Source organism: Lynx canadensis, chromosome D1 (genome assembly GCF_007474595.2).
Source record: "Lynx canadensis isolate LIC74 chromosome D1, mLynCan4.pri.v2, whole genome shotgun sequence".
Taxonomy (NCBI): Eukaryota; Metazoa; Chordata; class Mammalia; order Carnivora; family Felidae; genus Lynx; species Lynx canadensis.
The window spans coordinates 63414207-63437209 of record NC_044312.2 but is presented as its reverse complement, the minus strand read 5'-3'; the positions used below and the strand labels follow the sequence as shown (position 1 = coordinate 63437209).

At 51.6% G+C, this 23003-nt stretch overlaps 1 protein-coding gene across 5 annotated transcripts; it reads left to right on the top strand.

The window, feature by feature from the left end:
* Window positions 1-480: 480 nt before the first annotated feature.
* On the top strand, window positions 481-22950 carry APBB1 (amyloid beta precursor protein binding family B member 1). 5 transcript variants are annotated; one of them, XM_030332195.1, is made up of 16 exons: window positions 808-908; window positions 7775-8509; window positions 12602-12715; window positions 14244-14419; window positions 14512-14568; window positions 14648-14733; window positions 14848-14911; window positions 15359-15508; window positions 15861-15988; window positions 16095-16100; window positions 16396-16510; window positions 16660-16744; window positions 17025-17108; window positions 21854-21969; window positions 22117-22293; window positions 22378-22950. In XM_030332195.1, exons 2-16 carry the CDS (start codon window positions 7789-7791, stop codon window positions 22543-22545), a joined length of 2247 nt encoding a protein of 748 aa, XP_030188055.1. In that variant the 5' UTR covers window positions 808-908; window positions 7775-7788; the 3' UTR covers window positions 22546-22950. The 5 variants fall into 5 exon arrangements, with proteins under 5 accessions (XP_030188050.1, XP_030188055.1, XP_030188049.1 ...); XM_030332190.1 differs by lacking the exons at window positions 808-908; window positions 12602-12715 and adding an exon at window positions 481-502; XM_030332189.1 differs by lacking the exon at window positions 12602-12715.
* Window positions 22951-23003: the final 53 nt, after the last annotated feature.

Here is a 23003-nt window from a genome sequence, read left to right as displayed (position 1 = left end):
TCATGAATTTCTACCAGGGAGTGATTTATTCCAGACATTCTAAAGCCCTTGGGTGTCGCAGCTTTACCTTCAGCAGCAGGGGTAGAGTGTTAACAGACATCTGGGTTTCAGTCTGATTTCACCACTTACTTGTGACTGCAGGCAAGTCGCTTTACCTTTCTTAATCTCAGCATCTGTCTCTGAAAAATAAGGATAATAGTGGCGACCTCACAGGGCTGGTGTGAGGATGCATGCCTGTAAAAGGTTTAAACACAGAGCCTGGCACAGTGTAAGCGATCAATAAATACGATCTATTATTATTATTATTGTTACCAACCCTGTGTCCTCATTGCCTCTCCACCAGGACGTCAGGGACTGTTGCCGCAAGAGTGGAGCAGGCTGTCTCCTCGGGGCCCCTCCCCGCGCCGCCGCGGCCCGGCCACCGCCACAGCCGCTCCCGCTCCAGCCTCGTCGGTGCGGCGCGCGCGGGAGTGCGGGCCCTGGGCCCTGCGGGGCGCGCTCGGTGAGTCCGGCGCCTCGCCACAGAGGGCGGTGCCGGGCTAGACAGGGGTCTGTGGAGGCAGGGGCAGAGCTCTGGGACCCGGGGACCCGGGCGCAGGGCTGGCGGCTGACCAGGGCGGCTGGGCCGCGGGGCGCCCTGAGATCCGAGCGTCCCGCAGGGTGCGGCCCTCGGCTAAGCTGCGGCAAGTGTCGCCCGCGACGGGCTCGCGCGCCCGTTCCCGCGCGCGGCCCAAGATGGCGCCCCTCCGTCCACCCCCCGCCCCGCGCGCGCCTCCGCCGCTCGGGGCGCGGCCCCGCGGCCCGCGCGCTCCAGGGCGGGGGATGTTGTGATGGAGAAGCCGCCGCGGAGCCGGAGCCCCGCAGCCTGAGCCACCTCCGCCACCTGGGCCTGGGGCCTCCCCGCGCAGGTAGGAGCTGCCCCTGCCCGGTCCCAGCCCCGGAGGCCGGATCCCGACCTCCCCAGCGGCCGGCGGACCCCGCAGCCCCTTCCCCACGCGGCCTGGGTGTCCCCCGGCCAGGCCCCATCCTTGCGGGCGGTCCTCCCGCCGCGCACATTCCGACCATCCCCCTTTCTCCCCCTTGTAGGCTCCACCTCGGTCCTCACAATGCCCCCTCCCCGACCTTTACCTGGTGCCCCTCCGGGCTGGAGAGGGGCGAGTATGGGGGACCCGAAACGAGAGCAGGTGGGGGATGGGGGTTGGGGGAGGGGAGGTCAAGGGCTGGGAATGGGACGTGGGGTGAGGTGGACAGAACCCTGGCGGATTTCTCCAGGGTCCCAGGCCTGGAATCTGTCAAGCCGCATTCTGTTGCCCTCGGCGACTAAGGGGTGTGCCTTGGGGCCGGCCGGCTGTGTCCCCAGCTCGGCGAGGAGGCCTAGCACTCGCTGAAGCTCTCGTCCAGGGCAGCTTTCCCACCGCCAATTCGGAGGTTATTCGGAACGTATTTTGCAACTGCCTGTGCATTTCTTGCATTCCCAGCCCCTCGAGACTAGTCCCAGCTCTCTCTACTCTTTCAAAGCCGAAACCTTGCCTACACTTGCTGTCTTCATTTCCTCACTTCCATTCATTCTTAAAACCTCTTCATTTGGTCTCTGTCGCGGACACCCACTGAAACTGCTGGAGCCAAGGTCACCGGAGACCTCCAGGTGGCCAACTCCGAAGGACACTTTTCTGTTATCCCCCTTTACCTTTCAGTAGTATTCAGTGGTGTGTGGTAACTGTCCTGGAAGCATTTTCCTGGTTTCTCTTGTCCAGCATTGTCTGCTCCTTCGTGGTCTCATTTGTTACCTCCTTCCCCCCCGCTTTAGATGTTGGTAAAGCTTTTAGTTCTGTCCTGAGCTATCTTCTCTCATTATGTACTTTCTCCTTGGGTATTTTATTCACTACCAAGCCTTCAAATTTCATATATATATTCTGATGATTCTGATGATTCTGATGATATCTTCCCTGTGTTCCCTCTCTACCCTTCTTCCAAACCTGTTCTCCCTTCAGCTTTCAGAAATGGCTACTTTCCAGTCAGTTATCCAAGCTGGAATACTGGGCAACATTCTAGATTAACTTCTCTCACCCTCTGTATCCCTCACCCTCTGTATCTAATGTCACCAAATTCTGTCACATCCATTACCTAATTTTCAGATATTTTCCATTCATTTCACTCTGTTCTCACTGATACTGAATTTAATCTAGGCCAAAACTCTTTTTTTCCCTTCATTGCTCTAATAGCATACCCTCTTGCCTACCTCCCCTTAAATACTCTGAACACAGTGTGATCCTTTAAAATGGCATCTATCTGATCAGTTATTCATTCAACAAATATACTTTGAGCACTTTTTATATATCTGGTACTGTGTTAGGCACTGAAGATATAATTATGAGCAAAATAGACTGGGATCTTGTCCCCACAGAGCTGATAATCCAGGAGGGAATCAGAGAAGAGTAAAATCACAAGTGTAATAAATACTGTGAAGGAAAGGTGGATGGTGCCTTGAGAATACATAAAAGCACAAGCTAAACTGGTCTGGGAGATAGAGAGAGGGCCAAGGAAGGCTTCTCTGAGAACATGACATTTGAACTAAGATGTAAAGGATGAGTATCAGTTAGTTAGGCTGAGTGAGGGTTAGCAGAAGGAGGTTCCAGGCAGCAAGGAAAAATCACATGCAAACACCTTGTGAAAGGAGAGAGCATCATGTCTTCGAGGAATCAAAAGAAGGCCAGTGAGGCTGGAGAGCAGAGTGCTGATACTGGAGAGGAAGGCAGAGGCCACACTGAGCAGGACAATTTAGGCCTTGTTAATAATTATGATCTTAAGGTCTTTGTCCTTGGTACAGATTGTGATGGTAGTGGATGTGGAGAGTAGATGAAATCCAGAAATTTTCCTCAGAGAGAAAATTATCAGTATCTGGGGATGGACGGAATGTGGGGAGTGAGGGAGAAGTTAGTGTCAAGGATGGTACCCCTGCTGCACAACCGGAAGGGTGGTTATATCACTCCATGAGCCAGGATCCTAAAGGAAGACTAGTTAAGGTGTGGGAGAGAGAAGCTTAAGCAGGCATGTTTGTCTGAGAGGCCTTTGAGACATCAGATGGAGATGTTGAGTAGGAAGTTGAATGTACATGTTGTGGAGCTCAGATGAAGGGTCTGAAATGGAGATGTAAATTTGGAAATGAGCAGTGTATAGGTGGCATCTGAAGCTATGGGCATGAATAAATACATTGAATATTTGGTGAGAAAGAGTAAAGGGCATAAGAACAAGCCATGAGAAACCCTAGTGTGTGACAGTTGGTAAAGGAAGATGAGCCAGCATAGGGGGCTAAGGAACCACAGGACAGGAACTAGAGTGTAGGAAGAAAACCAGGAGATGTAGTGTGGGGAAGCCATGGAGGAGAGCCATGGATGAAAGTTGGATGAGGGGCAGGGTGTTGAGTGGTGTTGAGAGTACAACCAAGAGGCTGTGTGGGTTGAATTAGATGACACAGGGTCCTGTTGACCTTGGCAGGTGTTGCCGAGGTGTGCTGGGAATGCAGGCAGGGTTGGAGACGGCTGAGCAGTGAGTGTAAGGTGAGGAAATGGCAACAGTGAGTAAAGACAGCTCTTTCAAGAAGTTTGCTTAAGCTGGGGAGAGAGAGCAGCTAGTGGTGCTGGAGGAGCATCTGTCAAGAAACATTCTGTTTTTAAGTTGGGAGATAGTGGATCCCATTGAGAAGGAGAGGTTGATTATATAGAAGAAAAAATGGATAAACAGTGGTAGAAAATTCCTGGAAAGGCATGAAAGGAAGGAGCCAAGTAACAGATGAAGCAGTTGGTCTTAGGAAGAAGGAGAAAGGGGTAGGTGCTGAAGTCAGCAAATTTGTGTTTCTGGACATTCTCCAACTGCTGGCTTCCATTTCCTCTGTGAAGGAGGAGTGGGAGGTCTTCCGCTGGCAGCGAGGGGTGGTACTGGGGGTGGTCCAAGGAGAGTTGTGTTTTTGTCTCAACTTAAAGGTCCCTTCCTTGGGGCACCTGGGTGGCTAAGTCAGTTAAGCATTTGACTCTTGATCTCAGCTCAGGTCTTGATTTCAGGGTCGAGTTCAAGCCCTGCATTGGGTTCCATGCTGGGTGTGAAGTTTACTTAAAAAAAAAAAAGTCCCTTCACCAAGTTGGTCTTTGCCGATGTCTAGACTGGAATAAGCCTCAGACTCCTGTAGTGCCTTGTTCCTCCCCCATCACAATACACCATCATTTATTCAACAAATAGGGAGTGCTTATTGGTGCCAGGGACTGTTCTAGACACTGGCACTACACTGCTAGATTGTGTACATCACTGGGGAGAAACCAATTCTTTATAATTCATCACTCTTCCCCATGCCTACTACAGTGCCTCACAAATAGTAAGCTGGCAGGCTAGAGGACTCTTGACCTTGAATAGGACTCACCCCTACCCCTGTGGTCTGATATCAGCTCCTTCAGGCTTAGTGGCCACTCTTTTAGCTCCTTGCCTTGAGCCAGAATCCATGTGGATCTTTCCATCCTTTGAGAGGGATCAGGGACTCCCAAGGAGAAGGGAGAAGCTGGCATGTGCCCCTTCTTAAAGATACTAGTCATCCTTTGACCTCAAAAAGTTAGGTGATGGTACCACACAGTGTCTTGAACCAGGTGCTCAGGCTTCAGTATTTGTTGGCAACAGAGCTGCCTCATTTCTCCCCCAGTACTTTCTGCCCTGGTGACCGGAGGGACAGGGATGCCCTGGAGTCGAGCTGGCTCTTCACCGTCTCAGCCTCACAGTATATGTGCCCATCCCAGATCACACCTCCAAGTGCTAAGGAGATTGGTCCCATCCTGACCTCTTAGAAACCTGGAACCATATACTGCTGCTTCAGAGAAGGGCTCATCGTCTCCATCATCCTCTGAGTTTGCCAGAGTCATGGGGTCTTCTACATCCTGGAACTCATGGAGATCCGACTATTGAACAGACTCAAGCCAGGATGTTGGTTTATGCTAACTCCATCCCTCCCTTTTTCCCTAGATCTCGGTCCTTGCTGCTCTGGGATTCCTGCCTTCATCATTCTCCAGCACCTTACCTAACACTCCTATTGCCCATCCCCAGCCCACAGGACCACACAAGCCTGTCTCAATGTCTGTTGCCACTAGTTCTGGGCCTCCTAATTCCTTTCTTCCCATATCTGTCTCCTCCATCTTTCCCTTCCATCCACACCAAGGGCCCACTCTGTCATAGACGCACAGCACACACTCTTTGGTAATGGGAATGTGAAGTTGAATAAGACTTCACTGGGGCACTGGGTGTCGTGAGACAGAGGAGGGAACAGTCTCCTGAGCATGAGGAGAGAGGACTGAACCAGAAAGGCTCACTGCTTAGGGGCCTTGACTGCTGAGCCAACTTTTGAAACATGAGCAGAGATTCTCACATGGGGACGTAGGATTCCAAGCTGGGGGAGCACTATAAACAAAGAGCCAGGGTTGTGAGGGTACGACCAATTCCGGAATCTGCCATACTTCGTGAGGGTGGAGTGTAAGGTGTGAAAGAAGGAGGGAAGGGGGAGGAGGTCTGAGAGGTCATAGGGATTGGCTCAGGTAGGCTCTTGGTGTCCTGCTAATGAGCACAGACTTTATCCTGAAGGCAGCAGTGAGCCATCTAAGTTTTCCAACTGAGGAGTGACACAATCTGGTTTCCATTTTTGGAAGATTACTGTGGTTCTAGGTAGCGGCAGAGCCATTTATTTTTCTCATTTATACCAGTGACCGTGAGTTTGCTTATTGCCCAAGTGGAGCCACACCAAGCAGCCAGCAGTTACATGTGAGGCAGATACACAGACAACATGTTTTCATCTATGCCACAGACGTATACACAGCATTGTCCTAGGGGCAGAGGAGCTGGGCAGGATGGAAGGGTGGACTATGGCTCCTGCCTCAGGACCGCGCACTGCGCCTGAGAGACAGCAGAATGTTGCTCAGGCAGCCAAAAGCACCTCACCAGCAGCCTTGGCTCAGGGCTCAGAGCTGCACTGAGGTGCAGAGAGACCCGGGGCCAGAGGTTCTGGGGGAAAGAACTCCCCAGTGGGGCCAGGGGGAGAGAGAACTCTCAGGTGAGAAATCAGGGAGAAAGAGCCATATGGTAGGAGTCAGAGAGAGAGGTGTGTGTTGAGGGGCAGTAAGTGAGGGAGAGCTGTGCTGGGGGGAAGGGTCAAGTAGGAAGAGAGGACTCCAAGAGAGGGTATCAGGGAGGGGGAAGGGTGACACAGTAGGAGCTAAGAGGGCCAGGATGAGAGAGAATTGGGTAGTAGTTGGTCAGGGAGAATGACCTGTGAGGTGGTGGCAGGGAGGCTCCAGGGAGTAAGTGCTTTATAGTGGGGGGGTCAGTGAAGGAGAGCAGCAGAGCAATGGAAGGTCAGGGAGATGCGGAGGGGAGGGTGAGGCCTTGATGGTGGGATTGTTGGGCTATGTGGCTGGAAGGATAGGTAGGCAGAGAAGGTGGTCCACAAAGGGCTTGTAAGGAGATGGGGTCCAAGGGGAAAGGAAGTGGGTGCTGTCACTCTGGAACAGGAGATCCCCTCACCTGAAGGGCAGATGGGGTTTATTTGGGGCACTGTTGAGACACGTAACATGGCCAAAGTGTGCTTTCTGAAACTGGGAGAGGAGATGATAAAATGGGGCCTTTAGGAGATGGGAGGGTGGAGTTATACATTCATTCAACAAATATTTATTGAATTCTTATTCTGTGCCAAGAGTGTGTTAAGCTCTGAACATATTGCATTGAAAAAAAAAGACAAAATCCTGCACCATGGAACTGAAATTATAGTCATGAGGAGACAATCATAAAACAGATAATAATAATAACGTTGATTAATAGCTTGACAGTCTAGGCACCAGGGAAGGCTTGGGTGTAGCTGAGAGAGGGATTGGTGGCGGGATTCAGTTTTAAAAGGGTATCAGGGAAAGTGCCACTGAGAAGGTGACAGTTGGATCAAGACCTGAAGGGCTGAAGAGTATAGGTCAAAAGCCCCTGCAATGATCCAGGCATGGGGCATTATAGGAGCTGGCAGATGGAGTAATGCCCATGGTGAGACACTTTATAGAAACAGTCATCAAAATGTAGCTTCAACTGACCAAAGGAGCCATGGATTGGAACTGAAGGTCCTTCCTCTGTGACCTTCCTTCCTAGGTCCATGCCCTTGAGGGATGGCTCTGCAGCTCATTCTCTCCTATTCTTACAGCCCCTAGTAGGGGTGGGCTTCAGGGCTGGTTGAGCCCAGTGATTTAACAACAATGGGAACACAGCCTGGGGAGCTCACAGTAGGGGGCTGTGGATAGCAACGTGGCAGGAGGAAGGGAGCAGTTAGTGTCCAGTGTCCAGAACACATGAGCCAGTCCCACGCCAGCTGGGTCCCTGGCACAGTAAGCACCGGTCGGATAAGCTGGGGGTGGGGATGCACAGAGAGCCATTGTGTGGAGGCTCTGGTGTTGGGAGCGAGGGCAGAGCAGGGTCTGGCTGTACTGTCCCAGAAAGCTCAGGGCTGGGCATTTGGGGCCGGAGTGGACTGTGGGGCCTGGCCCCAGCCTTTGGTGGAGATAGATAGGGTTAAGCAGGTGATGGTGAAGGGGGACAGCAGTTGGGCCTAGTTGTTGTCATGGGAAAATAGCTCACAGGACATGGAGTGGTGGGTGCTGGCCTGCTGTGTGTAAGGGAGATGAGGAGATGCAGAGCACAGCCCCGGGCAGAAGCAAGGGTGCTGCTATCCAGACCTGGAGGCTGAACATGGTCTCCTCTCCCCACCCCGCAGGATCTGCCAAGGCCATGTCTGTTCCATCGTCACTGAGCCAGTCGGCCATTAATGCCAACAGCCACGGAGGCCCCGCCCTGAGCCTACCCCTGCCCCTGCACGCTGCCCACAACCAGCTGCTCAACTCCAAGTTGCAGGCCACGGCTGTGGGACCCAAGGACCTGCGCAGTGCCATGGGGGAGGGTGGTGGGCCTGAGCCAGGCCCTGCCAATGCCAAGTGGCTAAAAGAGGGCCAGAACCAGCTCCGGCGGGCTGCCACGGCCCATCGTGACCAGAACCGCAACGTGACCTTGACCCTGGCAGAGGAGGCCAGTCAGGAGCCTGAGATGGCACCCTTGGGCCCCAAAGGCCTGATGCACCTGTACTCAGAGCTGGAGCTCTCCGCCCACAATGCAGCCAACAGAGGGCTCCGAGGATCTGGTCTGATCATCAGCACCCAAGAGCAGGGGCCAGATGAAGGAGAGGAGAAGGCAGCAGGGGAGGCCGAGGAGGATGATGAGGAAGAGGATGAGGAGGAGGAGGAGGAGGACTTGTCTTCTCCCCAAGGGCTGCCCGAGCCCCCGGAGAGTGCGGAGATGCCCCCCAGACCCCAGGCCCTTGCCGACGGTCCCCGAGAGCACAGCAAGAGTGCCAGCCTCCTGTTTGGCATGCGGAACAGTGCAGCCAGTGATGAGGACTCAAGCTGGGCTACCTTATCCCAGGGCAGCCCCTCCTATGGCTCCCCGGAGGACACAGGTACCTTAATGGAGCTTAACTTGGGGAATATGGGAGGGCAATAGAGGCCAGGGCCAGCCTGGGCATGAATCACAGAGCACATGTCCTCAGTCCTCAGCAGACCATATCCAGCCAGGTTTTCCTGAATGAAACCATTCCTGCATTCAGAGTGCTTGCACAAGTTGATAGATCCTCCTGTCATGCACACCCTGATGGATGGTAAACTAGGTGTGTTTATGGAGTACTTACCAGGTACTGCCCTGTGCTCAGCATTATCATATTTAATCCTCACAGTAATGTTGTGAGGTAGAGACTGTTATGATGCCTGTACTACAGATGACAAAAAAAGGAGGCCTGGAGAGGTTAAGTAGCTTTCGTAAAGTCACAGACAGTCTGGGATCACTGTAGAACCGAGTCTAGACCTGAGCTCTTGGCCCTGCATACCCTGCCACTGATGCACACAGCACGATGAACCAGGTGCGCTTGAAACAGGTTTTAACAGGCCGGGTCTGGAGGCAGCAGCAGCACCTCCCCACAGAGGTCTATTTGGAAAGACTGAGGTCAGGGATTATGTGCAGAGACCCCTCTGGGCATTGCAAGGGTACCATTTTGTATCCTTTGTATCAGGAATGGAATATTGACTAAAAGTTAGGAAGTAAAGGAAGAATAAACATATTCTTCTTTGTAGGGTGGGTGGGGGGAGAAAATAGATATTAGGACTCCAAAGATTGATCATTACATGTGTTCTATTTAAATAAATTGAGTCTCCATATTTGCTCATGTCACATAGAGATGCAGACAGGGCTGAGGAACAAAGGACAGAGATAACGGGCTGTAGCTACTATCCTGGACTTCTGTGGGCTGGGGTGTAAGTAAAGATCAGGAAAGACTCTTGTGTGTGCCTGGCAGCAGGCACCATACCAGGCCCCAAATGGTAGAGCCTTTGCAGGGGGACATGCAGTTCATGGAGGTGAGCAAAGGGCAGTACACCATCCCCTTTCAAAAAACTTGTTACAGACGTTTTCAAACATCTACAGAAGTCGAGAGAATAGAATAATGAGCCCAATTTACCCATGACCCAGTTTCAACAATTATCAACACATGACTAATCTTGGTGCATCTATACCCCCACCTACTCCTGGGCCCTAGCCTAGGTTATTTTGAAGAATACACTCAAGCCCAAAAGTGTTTACCCATGCATTTCCAAAAAACAAAACTCTTAAAAAGATCTACAACATTATTGTCATGAACACAAAATTTTAACAATAATTCCTTAATATTATCAAATATCCAGTTAATGTTTATAATTTCCCAGTTGTTTAATAATGACCCCCAACTCAGCTATTTAAAAAAGTTTTGATTGTTTGAATCAATAACCAAAGAGTCCCAGACCTTTCAGCGGTGGATGTGTATCTTAAATTTTCTTTTGGATCTGTATATTGTTGTTTCATTCCTCTGTCTGTCCTCTATTTTTGCTTGCAGGTTGTTGTTGTTGTTGTTGTTGCTGTCATTTTAAATTGGAGACACTGTGTTTTTTGTCCTGGATTTTCCATGGTCTGGATTTGCAGACGCTCTCGCTGTGGCAGTGTTGAACAGGTTTCTCTTCCCCTAGATTTCCTGTAGATTTGGGAGTGAGTTCCAGAGCCTTGATCAGACTCAGATTTGAGAGGTTTTTTGTGTTTTGCTTTTGCAAGAACACTTCATAGGTGGTATTGAGTACTTCTATCAAAGACAAAGTCTGATTGCCTCTCTTTTTGTGATGTTAGTGGCCTTCGATGGTCATTGCTTGGACCCCCTTTAAAGGGAGCAGCTGCTACTCCACTCTAGCTTGTTATTTATAGGGTTGGTGGGGGGAAATGTAGTTGCAGTGGAGCCAGTTCATGCAACTTTTCTAGGTAAATGGAAAACTGGACATTGATGTGAAATATTCCAGTTTCTTTTTTTTTTTAATTTTTATTTTAATGTTTATTTATTTTTGAGAGAGAGAGAGTGTGAGCAGGGAAGAGGCAGAGAGAGAGAGGGAGACACAGAATCTGAAGCAGGCTCCAGGCTCTGAGCTGTCAGCACAGATCCCGACGTGGGGCTCAAACTCCTGAGCTGTGAGATCATGACCTGAGCTGAAGTCAGATACTTAACCGACTGAGCCACCCAGGTGGCCCCCCCCAATTCTTTTTTTTTAAAAGCACCATGCAGGCCCCACCAAATCTGAATCTTGTATCGGTCTATAGGCTGCTGGTTTGCAGCCCCTGCCCTAGCGGTGGGTATGAGTCAGAGGCCTGATTGCTCAGGGGCTGCTAGGATGGTCACTGCAGTAGCTGCCCTTGTGAGTCTTCTGGGAGAAGGAGGATAGAACTGCTGAAGGAGTGGGAAGGGTATGCTGGACATGGGCATCAACCTTAGTGAGAGAGAATGGTCAAGGATCAAGCTCTGGTGGAGACTGTGGAAGTTCAAAGTAGTGAGTGGTGTGGGGCCAGCCTAAGGAAGAGTCACTGCTTACTCTTTTGTAATTGTGGTACTATGACCATGAAGGCCACAGAGGAAGTCTGGACTCCTGAAGGAATGGAGTAGAATTGAACAAAACTATTTTCTCCTTCCCATCTTAGGATCTCCACAAAGTTGTTGATTGAATGCATAAGTGCATGAATAAATGAATGAATGAATGGTAAACGAATGAGCAAAAGAACTTTATTGCCTGTGTTGGGTTCATACTCGGCACCAGGCCTTGTCCTAGATGCTGAGAATGCATTCTACAAGGGACCTGCCCTTATGGTACTCACAGTCTAGTGGGGGAGACAAAGATAAACAGGCAGTTCTGATCAGCATGGTGAGCACTGGGATGGGAGAGATGCAGGAGGGGCACTCAGCCCTGCCTATGTGCATGGTGGGGGGAAAGGGGTGGGTCAGTTTTGAGAAGTGACCTTTACATGGATGCCTGAAGGAGGAGTGGGTCATAGCCAGGTGAAGATTGAGGGAGGGAGGCTGGACTTGGAAAGGATGAGGGGCTTGCCAAGCAGGGAGAGAGAGAGACAAGGGGGGAGCGGGGGTGATCAGAGATAAGGCTGAGGGGCAGAGGCTAGGGGCTCATAACAGCACCCAAACCCTAGGAGTTTAAGTTCTATCCTGAGGGCAAGAGAAAACAATTAGGAATATTAAAGTGGAGAGTAGTTTAGCATTTTGGAACAATCAATTTTGGGTTGTAGTGTGCAGCCCAGATTGGTGGAGATGAGGTTGGAGGAGGGAGCCCACCTGTGAGGCTGTTGCAGTGATCTGGGTAAGAATTCCAGGTAGTAGCTTGGACTACTGTAGTGACATGGGAGTGGAGAAGAGGAGAGAACATTATGCGATTCATTGACTCCTGAGTAAATGGCCACTCCTGGTTTCACCATGAAGGTGTAGATGAATGAATGAACGAACACAAACCTTTGAATTCGTGCGTGAGTGCCTGAATGAGTCGATGCAGGAGTGAAGATTCCTGAAAAAAATGTGTGCATGTGGCAGCAAAGGCCTGAGTGGGGCTGTGCTTGGAGGGAGAAGTGCCAGGCTCCAGAAGGGCCTCCCAGATGGTCAAAGGGGGGAGAGCGGCCCCTCCAGGACAGATCGGAAGGATGAAGCTCTTTGAAGCAGGAAGGTACAGGCTACCAGGGATGGCAGATGGATTGGTATGTGTGACTCAGTCAGAAGATGGTGAATTGGTCTCCAGATTCAAAAGGTGTATGATCCTTCATGAAGAAGGGTGTGGCTGTGTAAGGTATGGTTGCCCTGGTTGTTGGTGTTCCTGAAAGGTTTGATAGGAGAACCCTGAAGATGATGGAGGGCTCCTGGGGAAGAGCAGGCATTCTAATTCCCTGGGGCCTCAGGAGAAGGGAGGGTGGAGGGAGAAGAGGTGGTAATGGCTACCTAGAAGGCTGGACAGGCAAGAAGAGCCCCTCCTCTGTGAACCCACCTCACTTGGAAGCTGAGGGTGGTGAGATATCTTGCTCAAATAAATGACTCTCACATTAGGTGTGCATCCACCTTGGGTATCCGCGCCTGCTCCCAGTCTCTCTGTGCCCGGTTGCCCAGCAGCCTGGGTCTGGGGACTGCCTGTATCCTCATTGCTGCCTCTTGGACCAGTCAGGATTCCTGGTTTCCTTGGTAACGGGAAGCACGTCAGCAGTCTGGGCGCTCCCAGCCATCCTGGTGCTGCGGTTGCCGAGGAGACGCTGCAGCCTAGCTGGGCCCTGGCAGGTGAGGGGGGCTGTGATGGGAAGCCCCAAGCCCAACCTCAAGCTTGCTAGGGCCCAGCCCTTAAGGCCCACTTTTGGCCTCAAACTGCCGGGCAGGTTCTGGGCCCGGGAGGGAGCTCTGGGAGCCCTGAAGCCACACCCTTTTTGTTCTGAGAGCTACAGGCTTTGCAGGGCCCCAGGTGGCTGGGGTATTCCCGAGGGGTTGAGCTTCCTGGTGTCCCCAAGACTAGGTTTAACTGTGGTGCTGTGGCGACTGCTGCTGCTGCTGCGGGGTGGGATGGAGATTCAGGATTGGGGGAGGGGAGCCAGGATTAGAAAGAAGAGATGTAAGCAGGATGGGCTGGGGTCTTATGAGGACCCTCCATCCCCACCCCAAGGAGGTCCCCTCCCGTGGTGGTCCTGGCCCCTCCTTGGCGAGCGCCAGGCGGGGGAGGATCTTGCCTGGCAGGCGCTCTGCCCTGGTGAGAAGGGGGTGGGATGAGCTTTTCTCTGCAGCCCAGCACCAGGCTGTGAGCCCAGCTGGCTGGGCTGGAGGGGCTGTGAGGAGGGAGGGTGGAGGCAGGAGGGGCTGGGAACCAGCGCCATGTTCTCCCAGGACTTTTTCCTGGCCATCATCCTGCAGGACAGTAGTCCAGGTGAGGGGTGGCATGGGTCTGGGCATGATGTGGGGTGGGGCTGGGTGGGAGGAGAGGCAGAGGAGGCATAAGCTGGGCCACAGAGCTGGAGTGGTGTGGCTCTGCTAGGGGATGAAGAGTGTATGTCATAGGTATGTGTGCATGTGCATGAAATATTTGCCTGCGTCTGTGTGTGGTAAAGGGTCTGGGTGTGAGTGTCTGTGGTATCTGCACACATGTGGCAGAGGTTGAGTGTGCACTCACTATTTGTGTGGTACCCACACATGTTGGGGGTTGTTGTGGGTGTGGTCTCTGCGCACATGTGGTGGGAGCTGATATATATAACTGTGTGTGTGCACACCTCTGTGTATGGTGTCGGCATTAGTGTATGGCTGGAGTTGGTGTGTGTATGTATGTTTTTGCCCTTGCACATGTGGGTGCCCCTGACTTTGATACCTGCCGTCTATATTGGCATTTTCTATGTGTGCACACCCTTGTGTTTCTGTGTTTCTGTGGCTGCACAGGTGTGTAGTAGGGCTTGTATGTGTTGTGTGCCTGAGTGCACATGTGTGTGCAGGAGCTGATATGTGTGTGCACCTGAGATATGGGTATGTATGATAGGAGGTCAGTTGGGGTCACCCAACCTCCCTCCTTCTCTCTGCCTTCCTCCTTCCCTCTATGTAGCCACATTAGCTAGGCGCAGGGTCCAGGGGGAGACCTGAGTCATGTCCCCTGCGGGTGGTCCCCCATGTTGTGATTCCAGACTGCAGGCTTTAGGAGGAAGCAGGAACCTTGTGCTGGAGCCCTCCCCCCATCCCTCCCTCTGTACAGTGGAGTGTCAGTGAGGGGACTGGGCATAAGTACCCACTGCTTGTTGGGTGGGCACACCCTCATCAGCACCCCCCCACCCGGCAGATTCCTTCTGGAACCCCAACGCCTTCGAGACGGATTCCGACCTGCCGGCTGGATGGATGAGGGTCCAGGATACCTCAGGGACCTACTACTGGCACATCCCAACAGGGACCACCCAGTGGGAGCCCCCGGGCCGGGCCTCTCCTTCACAGGGGAACAGCCCCCAAGAGGAGTCTCAGGTGAGCTCACAGGTTTTTTGTCCAGGGATGGAGTGGTGGTGCTGCTGGGGCAAGATGAGCCACCCATTCATTGCTCCCATCCCTCTTCCTAGCTCACTTGGACAGGCTTTGCCCATGGAGAAGGCTTTGAGGATGGAGAATTTTGGAAGGTGAGGGGACCTGCTTTATAATGGGGGAACTGGAGAGGGGGCATAATTTTGGTCCTGACTCCTCTCACCCCTTCCCAAGGATGAACCCAGTGAGGAGGCCCCTATGGATTTGGGGCTGAAGGACCCTGAGGAGGGGACATTGTCCTTCCCAGCTCAGAGCCTCAGGTGAGTGGGAAGGCATAACACAGTGGGCTAGCCGGGGGATGGATCTCTCTGGGAGAGGCCTTGGGACAGTTCCCTGTTTGGTGATCCATACTAAGTGTTACCATCTTCCTCCAGCCCAGAGCCATTACCCCAGGAGGAGGAGAAGCTGCCTCCACGGAATGCCAACCCAGGGATCAAGGTTCGTTCAAGACCAATGCCCATTCCTCAGGCTGGAGCTCCTGTGTGTGTGGGAGACCCCCTCATGTCATGTTCTGGGAGTATCTCTGGTCTCAGTAAGCTCTCCAGGTCCTGAGTTAGGAGCTCCTCTAGTCTTAGCACAGACCCCTGTGTCTGGACCAGAGGCATGTCAGTGTTTAACTCAACCAGCCCAGTGGCTTGGCGGGGGTGGGGTGGGGGGTCCATCCAGGCTTGGCTCAGATGCTTCCTTGTACTAGCAGCGGTCTCCTCTGAGACCAGCACCCCTCCCACCAACCATATCCTGTTTGGGGAGCTCAACATACCCTCCCAGATGCCATGTTCTGAGTCAGGAACTCCTCTGCTCTCAGCAGGAGAGTGTCCCATGTTGGGGGTCCTCCAGTTCTAGCTCAGACCCTCTACCTCCCACCCCCTCTTCTGTGTCTGGCAGTGTTTCGCCGTGCGCTCCCTAGGCTGGGTGGAGATGACCGAGGAGGAGCTGGCCCCTGGACGCAGCAGTGTGGCAGTCAACAACTGCATCCGTCAGCTTTCCTACCACAAAAACAATCTGCACGACCCCATGTCTGGGGGCTGGGGGGAGGTGAGGGCTGAACTGGCAGGTGTGGTACAGTGGAGAAGGGAAGGGAGCTGTGAGGGAGAGGAGAGCTGGGCTGCCTGAGCAACGGCGGGGTGATGGAGGTGTCAGCCCCCCAAGTGACAGCCCTGTGACATGGGTGTGTGATCCCAGGTTGGGGCCTTGGGAGATGGTTTCTAACAGTGACTGGATGTTAAAAGGAGTCACATAAGAGATGACAGATGTGACCTCTACTAGAGTGAGGCTTGCACGGTGGGTGGTCCAACGCCAAGGTTGGGGGTGCCCTGAGCTGGAGGTGGCAGAGATCAGCACCTCCCCAGCTGGGGCTTCACTGAGTGCTTGCTCTCTGGGCCCACAGGGAAAGGACCTACTGCTACAGCTGGAGGACGAGACACTAAAGCTGGTGGAGCCACAGACTCAGGCCCTGCTGCATGCCCAGCCCATTGTCAGCATTCGCGTGTGGGGCGTCGGGCGGGACAGTGGAAGGTGGGAGCTGAGCCTGGGATCCTAGGGCGGGGACTCATCCATCAGTCAGAGTGGGGGCTCTCCTCCCTAACTTTATTCTTTGCCTCTCTTGTGCTGCCGGACCCAGAGAGAGGTACTTATGCCTAATTTACCTTCCTGTTCCTCCTCCCACACCTGGACCAGACACCTCAAAGCACCTGAGGTCCCCTATTCTGCCCTGCCCCTTCCTGCCTGCTGTGCTCGCCCATTTTCCCCTCCTCAGCATGCTTGCCTGTCTACCCATCAGCCAGAAGGCAGCACCCACAGGACACCATCCTGAGGCTGGAAGCCCTGAGGAGCTGCGATGGACAGGGAGGGTGTGGGTTTGTAGGGATGATGCCTTGCACTGGATGGCACTGGGAGACACTGAGGTGCCCCTCCCCCAACAGGGACTTTGCCTACGTAGCTCGTGATAAACTGACCCAGATGCTCAAGTGCCACGTGTTTCGCTGTGAGGCACCTGCCAAGAACATCGCCACCAGCCTGCATGAGATCTGCTCTAAGGCACGGCCCCCTCCACTCCTTGGACTAGCTGCCACCTTTGCTCTACAAGGATGTGGGTGGGGTCAGTGAGTTGGGGTGGGGGGGCTCCAGGGCAACGAAGCCCTAATGGATTCTCCCTCGCTCCTCCCCTCCGCTTCTCCCTTCCTCAGATCATGGCCGAACGGCGTAATGCCCGCTGTTTGGTAAATGGACTCTCCCTGGACCACTCTAAACTTGTGGACGTCCCTTTCCAAGGTCAGTGACACAACTCTTCCAGATCCAGCTCAACTGTGTTAGCAAAGGTGCGGTGACTCAAGAAAAGGCATGTGCTACTACATGGACATGATAAAAAATGGGCACATGGACACTGAATTCTTTGGAGCAAATAAGTGAAGGGACTCTGGTTAAAGGCAGATGGGGAAGGGGTGGAGGTGAGGACTTGGCTGGGTGCATGTCCAGCTTATGCCCTCATGGTGGGGACTGGGGGGTGAGCAAGACCTGCCACCACAGTTGATCCTCCTTTTCTTTTCCACAGTGGAATTCCCAGCACCCAAGAATGAGTTGGTACAAAAGTTCCAAGTCTATTACCTGGGGAACGTGCCTGTTGCTAAACCTGTTGGTATGTGTGTTCTTTACCTAGGGACCACCAACACTGATCCCAAAGCAATGCTCCCACCTTCTGCCTCCCAATACCTCTTTTATCAGACCTTCCTCATGCTTGATGTCACCTTGCCCTTTAAAGGTACACCTCCTCTACCTCTGTCCCATCTGCACTCTGTGTCCTGCCTATAGCAGCAATTGGCATGCCTTTATGGAGTGTGAACCAATGAACTAGGCAAGGGAGACCAACTCTTGCATCCTGTGGAAAAACTTTGATTGGGTTGGGAGGTAGGTCTTAGATGACTGGAAACACCAAGTAGCAGCTGGGAGCTGGGTTTGGTATTACAGCACTATGAGCTGTGAGCACCTAGAGAGGAAGCAGTGAACATAATTGTGAGATGCTTTATTGTTTGTGAAGTACTTCTATATATGTCATTTAAATTTTATTTTTATTTTTTTTAACGTTTATTTTTTTGAGAGAGAGACACACAGAGTGCGAGTGGGGGAGAAGCAGAGAACAAGGGAGACACAGAATCTGCAGTAAGCTCCGGCTCTGAGCTGTCAGCACAGAGCCCGCTGCGGGGCTTGAACTCGTGAACTATGAGATCATGACCTGAGCCTAAGTCGGATGCTTAACCGACTGAGCCACCCAGGTGCCCCTTTGTCATTTAAATTTTGATGATCCTATGAAGTTGGGATTTTGGTAATACCCATTTTGTAGATAAGGGGACTGAGAGTAGAAATCTGGTTCTCACTTATATTTCCAGTGCTTTCACAGTACCTGTTATTTATTTGTTCATTTGGCTAACAAATACATATAAAGCCTACCATGTGCTAGGTCCTGGGAGAACAATGGCCACAGCTTTCATGGAGGTTACAGCAGAAAAAAAAAAGGAATTAATCAAATAATCATATTAATAATAAATGTGTAATTACAAATGAACATTCATTGAAAGAAAGTAGCAAGGTGCTATAAAACTTGTAACAGAGGAACTTCATTTTGTTTAGAATGTCAAAAAAGACTTTCTTGAGAAAGTGACATTTGAACTAAGACCAAAAAATGAATAGGAGCTAATGTGGCAAAATGGGATAGAGATGAGAATAAAGCAGGGGAAGATCATTCCAGGCAGAATGAACAGTGTAGGGGAGGACCCATAGTGGAAGGCATTTTGGTACTTCAAAGGCATTGAGAGAAGATGATTGGTGCCAGATGACGCTGGGAGCTGGGTAGCAGTCAGACACTGTGGGACCCCATAGGCCATGTTAATGATTTGTCTTCATCCTAAGAACAGCAAGGAGCTATAGAAGAGTTTTCAGGAGGCACTTGGCATAATCAGATTAGAATGTTGTAAAAGCTTGCTTTGGCTATGCCATGGAGAAAGATGTTTAGCAGGTGGAAGTGGGCATGAAGAACTCAGTTGGGAGAGTCTTGGGAGTAGTCATGGCTGGTAAGAAGAGTATTGTGGACTGTGGTGGAGCTGAAGAAGAGTGTGCAGATTCAAGAGATGTTTAGACAATTAAAATCAAATATCTTGGTGATTGACTGAAGGTGGGACGAGGGACAGAGGCATTCAGGCTAACTCCTGACTTCCTGGCTTTGGGAACTAACTGGATGGTGATGTCATTCTCTAAAGGTAGCAGACTTTGGAAGAGGCCAGTTTTGGTATAGAGATTGGAGTTCAGTTTTGGACATGCCAATTTTGATGTGCCTTGGGGAAGCTGAGTGGCAAACTCAGGTTGGCAGCTGAATTCACAGAGGAGAGGTCTGGGTTGCAGATTCAAATGTGGCATTATTGGGTTATGGAGGTAATCAAAGCCATGAGTGTAGAGAAGACTGACCCCTGAAAGTAGGCAACCCACAGTGAAAAGAGAAATGAGGCTAGGCTTAGCTTTTAGGTCCTCCAGCATTTAATGGACAGTGCAGGAGGATGAAGTTGACAAGGATAGTGAGAGCAGCAGGAGAGAGGCCAGAGGAAAAAAAGAGACTGCTTCAAGATGTGGTCAGGTGTCACATCAAAAGATACTTAGGAGGAACTCAAAAGTGTTTGGTGAATGGATAAACAAATCAAAGAATGAATGAGATTTGCCTCAAATGACATGGCCAGGAGATGGTAGACCTAGGACCCAAACCTGGTCATCTTCAGTTCTCTGCTCTTCCCCTCAAACAATGCTGACTTTAATGACCAGCATCTTATATCCAATGAAGAAACCCTTCTTGGAAAGGATGGGGATTGAGGTGGGGTTTGAAAGAAGGCCTGGATTTGCAGCGGGGAATTGGTATTCCAGTTAGGTTGAATGGTACTGCCACAGACATGGAGCTGGAGGTGAGAAAATCATGTTCAGGGAGCAGGAAGGAAGCTTGGCTGACCTCTTCACCTTTGCTTTCGTTTCTTTTTGCCTTTCACCCTCAACTTTCAAACCCTCATTGCCTCTTCCGGTTACTACCCCTACTCTCTTGTCTTTCTGCCACCTTACATAGGTTCTCATAATGATGAAGCAAGCATCTGCAATCCTTGACGCTCCTCTGCTGCCTGTCACCGTGATGGGTCTGCTCTGTTGAGTCCCTAACCTCACTTCTTGCTTTGTCTTATGCTCCCTTTGTAACCTCTAGGAGTTTAGCATTGGCCCCTCCTAAAGCTGCAATATTCACTCAATCATTCATTTATTCAATGAATAAGTATTGAATGCCTGATTTGTGCCAGACACTATTCTAGGTTCTTGGTATACATGAATGAACAAAACTGACAGACTACTGCCTTCAGGTAGCTGACATTCTAGCCAGGAGAGAGAGGCAATAACAAAATTACATACTATGTTGGAAGGCAACAATTGATCTGGAAAAAAAAAATGCACAGTAGGATAAGGGGTATTGGGAATGCAGGGCTGGGGTTCAGGGTGTAGGTTTCACTCCTGAGTTGTTACCAAATATGGCAGACTTTCTAGGCCACTTGCTCCACTACTTTCCCCCCCTCCACGCTGATCCTCCCCCTCCTCTGAGGCCAGGCCCCATCCCCACAGCCCCATGAGTTTGTTAAGCTGTTTGACTTCGATATCTTGTCCACACTCATGGTCTTCAGGAGTTTCCATTGAGTGGTATAAATGTCGAAAACACCACAGCCCTTGGCAGTCGGATCTGACCCACTCAGGACTGCCTGTGTTGTCACCGTTCTGTGGGCTTCTAGGTTCCTCGGTTATGCCAGTTTGGATGCATTTGCCCATGTTGCCTTCAGGATGACTTGCTTGTACATCTGGAATTTCTTCAGTATATAAGCCCTGTGCTAGGGTTGGGGACATGGGGATGGATTAAACTTGGCTTCTGTTCTTGAGATGGTCACAGCCCAGTGTGGAGAAAGGTTTTCTAGCAGTTACCAGATGTGCTAAGAGTTGTTCCTGCAACATCCTCTCTCTTCCTTGCAGCAGGGAAGGCTTCCGGGCGGGACTTGGATGAACCCCAAAGGATGAGTATCGGGAGTTTCTCAGTCAAGAGGGAAAGGGTACTCCAAACCGAAGCTTTTCCACAGTTGCAGCCTGTGTCCCTCGAGGGCATCCTCTTCTCTTACTCTGCATTCCCCATCTGCCTAGTAGGGCATTTGCCAGGACTAGATGTTAATAAATGCTACATAAATCATTTGAAGCTCCGGGAGCAGTAAAATATGAGGCTTGACAGCTCAGATGAGGCCAGTTTTTGGAGGACCTGCATGCTTGGGAGAGGAGTTTGGCCTTGATCCAGTCAGAGGTAAGATGAGCAAGGCCAAGATGAGGGAGGACTTTCGAGGAAGACATTTGTCCTCTTCCTTGTCCTCTGCCCAAAGAGGGTCCATGTAGTCTGCTCCTTTGGGATCCCGGAGGCACTGAGAGGGGCAAGAGGGCCCAGGAGTGGCCCACAGGGCTGCATGCCTCCACGTAGGCACTGCTTATTCTAACCTTTTAGCTGCGAAGGTAAAGACCAGTAGATCACACTGCCTGTTCATGAGTAGTGCAGGGACCAGCACCCATGCAGCACCATGCTATGTGCTTCTCCTGCCATGGTTTTCTGCTGAGTGCAGGCAAAAGTGGGATGCAGGAGTGAAGTGTTGAATAACAGTTTGAGATGGAGGAAACCACTGTGTTACAGAGGAAGTTGATTGATCTAAAAAACCAGGAATCTTGCATTACTTCCTTTGAGCACATTATAGAAATTACTGAATCCAACTAAGATTTGACATTCCTTCTACTTCTGAAAACTAGGAATATAAAGAAGGGAACTTTAAGCATCAGTTTCCTTATCTGTAAAATGGTAATAAAAGAACCAATTGGGAGATTGTCATAGGTGTAAATGCAATTGTGCACTATAATGATGTAGCATGGTGGGACACAAAAGTCAACTTACCTCAAGTGGATACAAAACAAACCAAAGTTTGGGTCTTGGGAGAGGAGTGTTCTTTAGGGGCTGGTTTGAGAGTTGTAGTGTGACGTAATTGAATGTCTGAATGTGGGTGAACACTGAGAGCCAAGATGTGGGGAGGTCAGAGCTTTGGGGGATCAGCTCATTTAGGAGGCTGAAGGAAGAGTCAGAATCAGGTGAAGAAAACTAAGCCTAGGATTCAATATTGAAGAAACCAGAAAAGTGCTAAATTACTGAAGCCAAGGAAGAGGGTACCAAGGAAAGGATACCTGTGCAGCATTGTACAGGGCTGTAAACTGGTGAAATGGGGATGGAGCAAAGGCCCTGGGGTAAACTCTCCCCACCCCTAGTGGTATCATGTTTGTGTCCATATCTTCCAGGGGTAGATGTGATAAATGGGGCCCTGGAGTCAGTCCTGTCCTCTAGTAGCCGTGAGCAGTGGACCCCAAGTCACGTCAGTGTGGCCCCTGCTACCCTTACCATCTTGCATCAGCAGGTAAAGACTGGGATGGGAGAAGGCATGGCTGTGCCTCGCCATGGAGGGGAGCCTGGGGTGGTGGGGGAAGAGCTGCCAGTAAGGTGGATGTGCTCAGTGGAAGAGAGGGTTGGGCTGTTCCTTTCTAACTGGGCTCCCTCCCTCCAGACGGAAGCAGTGCTGGGGGAATGTCGGGTGCGTTTCCTCTCCTTCCTGGCTGTGGGCAGAGATGTCCACACATTTGCATTCATCATGGCTGCCGGCCCAGCCTCCTTCTGTTGCCACATGTTCTGGTGCGAGCCTAATGCTGCCAGCCTCTCAGAGGCTGTGCAGGCTGCCTGCATGGTAAGTGGGTAGGGTGATGGAGTGGTGATGCCCGCCCCACATGGGGCAGGCTGGAGAGTGACTGCCGCACCTGCCTCTTTGCAGCTCCGCTACCAGAAGTGTCTGGATGCACGCTCCCAGGCCTCCACCTCCTGCCTCCCGGCACCCCCTGCAGAGTCCGTTGCCCGCCGTGTAGGGTGGACTGTCCGCAGGGGCGTTCAGTCGCTGTGGGGTTCCCTCAAGCCCAAACGCCTGGGGGCCCATACCCCCTGAAGTCCTCAGTCCTCCCTCCACCTGCTTGCATTGGGCCCCAGGGAACTCAAGGGTATGGGGCAGGGAGGGGCCCTAGAGGCTATTGTTAGGCCTCAGGCCCCCTCAAAGCTGCCCCTCCCTAGTAGCTGGGATTCCCTGCCTAGGGGCTGGGGAGAGAGAGACCTAATCCCTTCGGGGAAATGACAATATCGGATCGATAAGAGGAGCAAGAAGCAAGGCCAGCCCCAGGCTCTCCACCCCCATGTTTCAGGTGGAGCAGGAGGAACTGGTCTAGGCCAGGCCCTATCTTGGTAGGGTCTGGCAGGGGCAGAAGGGGGACTGGTCCAGGCATGGGTCCCCTCCCCACTGTTCCATGGGCACCTCTGCTGTACTGATATCACTAATAAAGTCTGTCTGCCCTGCTAAGCTGTGTGCCTTCCTGTGCCTGCACCATACCATCACCCCCAGTACCCTGATCC